The sequence below is a fragment of the Oncorhynchus keta genome, chromosome 28 (genome assembly GCF_023373465.1).
Source record: "Oncorhynchus keta strain PuntledgeMale-10-30-2019 chromosome 28, Oket_V2, whole genome shotgun sequence".
Lineage (NCBI taxonomy): Eukaryota > Metazoa > Chordata > Actinopteri > Salmoniformes > Salmonidae > Oncorhynchus > Oncorhynchus keta.
The window spans coordinates 3,352,826-3,358,867 of record NC_068448.1 but is presented as its reverse complement, the minus strand read 5'-3'; the positions used below and the strand labels follow the sequence as shown (position 1 = coordinate 3,358,867).

The window sequence follows — 6,042 nt, the reverse complement described above, 5'->3', positions numbered from 1 at the left end:
TACTATACTAACACCAGATTACTACACTAACACCAGATTACTACAGTAACACCAGATTACGACACTGACACCAGATTACTATACTACACTAACACCAGATTACTACACTAAACTAACACCAGATTACTACAGTAACACCAGATTACTATAGTAACACCAGATTACTACACTAACACCAGATTATTACACTACACTAACACCAGAGAATAACTGAACTCTACTGCACTGTACAAGACAGATTCCCTGATTGGTCAAAAAGGCAAACGTGTGGCCTGTGTTGTCCAAAGGTTACAGCCGCTGACCTCAGCACACATGTGTTGACTCCCCCTGCCCCATCCCCCAGATTACCCAGATACTGTAGATTATAATATCCCTTAATTAGCCAGATACTGTAGATTATAATATCCCTTAATTACCCAGATACTGTAGATTATAATATCCCTTAATTACCCAGATACTGTAGATTATAATACGTAACTTGTTTCAGGAAACTAGGTGTATGTCCCATGTCACTACTTCACAGGAGAGCCATTTGAACATAAATTTAAAAAAAAAATCAGAAATACTTCTAGAACATATCTTTAATAACAGACTTGTATTTCATCCTTAAATAGGAATACACTGTAAGTCGCTTTGGATAAAAGCGTCTGCTAAATGGCATATATTATTATTATTATTATTATTAAATTACGAGCCTAGTTGGTTTAGCTACGGAAAAAAAGTTAGGAACCTTCCAATTTGATTGGCTGAGATAATGAGTGGGCTGGACATGCCGGGTGATGAGTTTGGATTGGTCTGCCTTGTAACATGCTTCTGTCTATAACGTGAGCTGATCAATATGTGTCGACAGTCCCTTTCTACTGCTGTGTTTTTGAAAAGACGTAACGTTTGCCATCGAGAGAACTACAAAAATTTCGTTACTTTTCTCAACAACATTTGTGCCTGCTAAATTCAGGGCGTCATCGACAGATCAGTTGGAAAAAAGTGATGGGCTACTTCCTGCACACGGTCAGCGTGAACCTGGCGTGAACCTGGCGTGAACCTGGCGTAACCCTGGCGTGAACCTGGCGTGAACCTGGCGTGACCCTGGCGTGAACCTGGCGTGACCTGGCGTGAACCTGGCGTGAACCTGGCGTGAACCTGGCGTGACCCTGGCGTGAACCTGGCGTGAACCTGGCGTGACCCTGGCGTGACCCTGGCGTGAACCTGGCGTGACCCTGGCGTGACCCTGGCGTGAACCTGGCGTGACCCTGGCGTGACCCTGGCGTGAACCTGGTGTGACCCTGGCATGACTTGACGCTGAGTTTAACAGTTCCAGTGTGAAACGATGATCCATATATACGGGTGAGAGCACAGCTACATTTTCCAGATATTATACGTTTCTAAATATGTCAGAACGTCATTTATCATTGCTAAATTAAGGCGTACTGTTCGCTAGCTAGCAAACGTTAGCTAGCGGGCTCGCTCATGTTGACTCTCTATTTTCAGGTCTCCAGGGATGTTCGATCGGGTTCAAGTCCAGGCTCTGGCTGGGCCACTCAAGGACATTCAGAGACTTGTTCCAAAGCCACACCTGCGTTGTCTTGGCTGTGTGCTTAGGGTCATTGTCCTGTTGGAAGGAGAACCTTCACCCCAGTCTGAGGTCCTGAGCGCTCTGGAGCAGGTTTTCATCAAGGATCTCTGTACTTTTCTCCGTTCTTCTTTCCCTCGATCCTGACTAGTCTCCCAGACCCTGCTGCTAAAAACCTTCCCCACAGTATGATGCTGCCACCACCATGCTTCACCGTAGGGATGGTGCCAGGTTTCCTCCAGATGTGACACATGGCATTCAGGCTAAAGAGTTCAATCTTGGTTTCATCAGACCAGGGAATCTTGTTTCTCATGGTCAGAGTCCTTTAGGTGCAACTTTAGGGCAAACTCCAAGCGGGCTGTCATGTGCCTTTTACTGAGGAGTGGCTTCTGATAAAGGGATAAAGGGCCAAGGACGAGATACAGTCAACATGACCTGCACCAAAGTCAGATTAGGATCCAGGGCGAGATTAGGATAAAGGGCCAAGGACGAGATACAGTCAACATGACCTGCACCAAAGTCAGATTAGGATAAAGGGCCAAGGACGAGATACAGTCAACATGACCTGCACCAAAGTCAGATTAGGATAAAGGGCGAGATTAGGATAAAGGGCCAAGGACGAGATACAGTCAACATGACCTGCACCAAAGTCAGATTAGGATAAAGGGCCAAGGACGAGATACAGTCAACATGACCTGCACCAAAGTCAGATTAGGATAAAGGGCCAAGGACGAGATACAGTCAACATGACCTGCACCAAAGTCAGATTAGGATAAAGGGCCAAGGACGAGATACAGTCAACATGACCTGCACCAAAGTCAGATTGGGATAAAGGGCCAAGGACGAGATACAGTCAACATGACCTGCACCAAAGTCAGATTAGGATAAAGGACCTGCACCAAAGTCAGATTAGGATAAAGGGCCAAGGACGAGATACAGTCAACATGACCTGCACCAAAGTCAGATTAGGATAAAGGGCCAAGGACGAGATACAGTCAACATGACCTGCACCAAAGTCAGATTAGGATAAAGGGCCAAGGACGAGATACAGTCAACATGACCTGCACCAAAGTCAGATTAGGGTAAAGGGCCAAGGATGAGATACAGTCAACATGACCTGTACCAAAGTCAGATTAGGATAAAGGGCCAAGGATGAGATACAGTCAATATGACCTGTACCAAAGTCAGATTAGGATAAAGGGCGAGATTAGGATAAAAGGGCCAAGGACGAGATACAGTCAACGTGGCCTGCACCAAAGTCAGATTAGGATAAAGGGCCAAGGACGAGATACAGTCAACATGACCTGCACCAAAGTCAGATTAGGATAAAGGGCGAGATTAGGATAAAGGGCCAAGGACGAGATACAGTCAACGTGGCCTGCACCAAAGTCAGATTAGGATAAAGGGCCAAGGACGAGATACAGTCAACATGACCTGCACCAAAGTCAGATTAGGATAAAGGGCGAGATTAGGATAAAGGGCCAAGGACGAGATACAGTCAACATGACCTGCACCAAAGTCAGATTAGGATAAAGGGCCAAGGACGAGATACAGTCAACGTGGCCTGCACCAAAGTCAGATTAGGATAAAGGGCCAAGGACGAGATACAGTCAACATGACCTGCACCAAAGTCAGATTGAGATAAAGGGCCAAGGATGAGATACAGTCAACATGACCTGCACCAAAGTCAGATTGAGATAAAGGGCCAAGGATGAGATACAGTCAACATGACCTGCACCAAAGTCAGATTAGGGTAAAGGGCCAAGGACGAGATACAGTCAACATGACCTGCACCAAAGTCAGATTAGGATAAAGGGCCAAGGACGAGATACAGTCAACATGACCTGCACCAAAGTCAGATTAGGATAAAGGGCCAAGGACGAGATACAGTCAATATGACCTGCACCAAAGTCAGATTAGGGTAAAGGGCCAAGGACGAGATACAGTCAACATGACCTGCACCAAAGTCAGATTAGGATAAAGGGCCAAGGACGAGATACAGTCAACATGACCTGCACCAAAGTCAGATTAGGATAAAGGGCCAAGGACGAGATACAGTCAACATGACCTGCACCAAAGTCAGATTAGGATAAAGGGCCAAGGACGAGATACAGTCAACATGACCTGCACCAAAGTCAGATTAGGATAAAGGGCCAAGGACGAGATACAGTCAACATGACCTGCACCAAAGTCAGATTAGGATAAAGGGCCAAGGACGAGATACAGTCAACATGACCTGCACCAAAGTCAGATTAGGATAAAGGGCCAAGGACGAGATACAGTCAATATGACCTGCACCAAAGTCAGATTAGGGTAAAGGGCCAAGGACGAGATACAGTCAACATGACCTGCACCAAAGTCAGATTAGGATAAAGGGCCAAGGACGAGATACAGTCAACATGACCTGCACCAAAGTCAGATTAGGATAAAGGGCCAAGGACGAGATACAGTCAACATGACCTGCACCAAAGTCAGATTAGGATAAAGGGCCAAGGACGAGATACAGTCAACATGACCTGCACCAAAGTCAGATTAGGATAAAGGGCCAAGGACGAGATACAGTCAACATGACCTGCACCAAAGTCAGATTAGGATAAAGGGCCAAGGACGAGATACAGTCAACATGACCTGCACCAAAGTCAGATTAGGATAAAGGGCCAAGGACGAGATACAGTCAACATGACCTGCACCAAAGTCAGATTAGGATAAAGGGCCAAGGACGAGATACAGTCAACATGACCTGCACCAAAGTCAGATTAGGATAAAGGGCCAAGGACGAGATACAGTCAACATGACCTGCACCAAAGTCAGATTAGGGTAAAGGGCCAAGGACGAGATACAGTCAACATGACCTGTACCAAAGTCAGATTAGGATAAAGGGCGAGATTAGGATAAAGGGCCAAGGACGAGATACAGTCAACGTGGCCTGCACCAAAGTCAGATTAGGGTAAAGGGCCAAGGACGAGATACAGTCAACATGACCTGCACCAAAGTCAGATTAGGATAAAGGGCCAAGGACGAGATACAGTCAACATGACCTGCACCAAAGTCAGATTAGGATAAAGGGCCAAGGACGAGATACAGTCAATATGACCTGCACCAAAGTCAGATTAGGGTAAAGGGCCAAGGACGAGATACAGTCAACATGACCTGCACCAAAGTCAGATTAGGATAAAGGGCCAAGGACGAGATACAGTCAACATGACCTGCACCAAAGTCAGATTAGGATAAAGGGCCAAGGACGAGATACAGTCAACATGACCTGCACCAAAGTCAGATTAGGATAAAGGGCCAAGGACGAGATACAGTCAACATGACCTGCACCAAAGTCAGATTAGGATAAAGGGCGAGATTAGGATAAAGGGCCAAGGACGAGATACAGTCAACATGACCTGCACCAAAGTCAGATTAGGATAAAGGGCGAGATTAGGATAAAGGGCCAAGGACGAGATAAAGGGTATTTTTACCTGGAGTTGTTTTCTTGTTGTAGGCTACTACTTTCACCACTTTTAGTATTGAAATCTTTGGTTGTTTACTACACTACTCACTCTCAAGTGGGGTTATAAGTTTATCAACATTCAAAGTAGAATTACTTTCCCATTGTTTCCGCAAATGTAGTGTATGATATACAATTTTCTATCTCTGAGACTCTATTTTATTTTTTTTTTAAATAAAATAATAATCAAATTTTGCTACATCAGATCGAATTGAGGCGATCGATCACACAATAAACATAATTCTACTGTATCTGTTCTGGATGGAAGTGCATTACACATCCACAGATTTGCGCCAGATTTCATAGTTACATAGAGCAGACGTTACAGGTTTATAGTGCTATGAGGCAATGAGATAGCGTTGGCTCATTGAATCCCTTGTTAATTAAACCACAGGTGTTGAATACCCAGAAGGCATTAAATCCCTTGTTAATTAAACCAGAGGTTTGAGCCCTAGGACCATGCCCCAGGACTACCTGACATGATGACTCCTTGCTGTCCCCAGTCCACCTGGCCATGCTGCTGCTCCAGTCTCAACTGTTCTGCCTTGTTATTATTTGACCATGCTGGTCATTTATGAACATTTGAACATCTTGGCCATGTTCTGTTATAATCTCCACCCGGCACAGCCAGAAGAGGACTGGCCACACCACATAGCCTGGTTCCTCTCTAGGTTTCTTCCTAGGTTTTGGCCTTTCTAGGGAGTTTTTCCTAGCCACCGTGCTTCTATACCTGCATTGCTTGCTGTTTGGGGTTTTAGGCTGGGTTTCTGTACAGCACTTTGAGATATCAGCTGATGTACGAAGGGCTATATAAATAAATTTGATTTGATTTGATTTGATTTTGAATATCCAGAAGGCATTAAATCCCTTGTTAATTAAACCAGAGGTGTTGAATACCCAGAAGGCATTAAATCCCTTGTTAATTAAACCAGAGGTGTTGAATACCCAGAAGACATTAAATCCCTTGTTAATTAAA

The 6,042-nt window shown here is 44.9% G+C and overlaps 1 protein-coding gene across 1 annotated transcript in view; it reads right to left on the bottom strand.

The window, feature by feature from the left end:
- Positions 1-1,009: 1,009 nt before the first annotated feature.
- LOC127912975 (membrane-associated guanylate kinase, WW and PDZ domain-containing protein 1-like) overlaps positions 1,010-6,042 on the bottom strand; it is a 77,377-nt gene continuing 72,344 nt past the window's right edge. The window contains exon 13 of the mRNA XM_052484168.1: positions 1,010-1,299. Within this exon, the coding sequence (XP_052340128.1) occupies positions 1,010-1,299 (290 nt within the window). The remainder of the gene's footprint in view (positions 1,300-6,042) is intronic.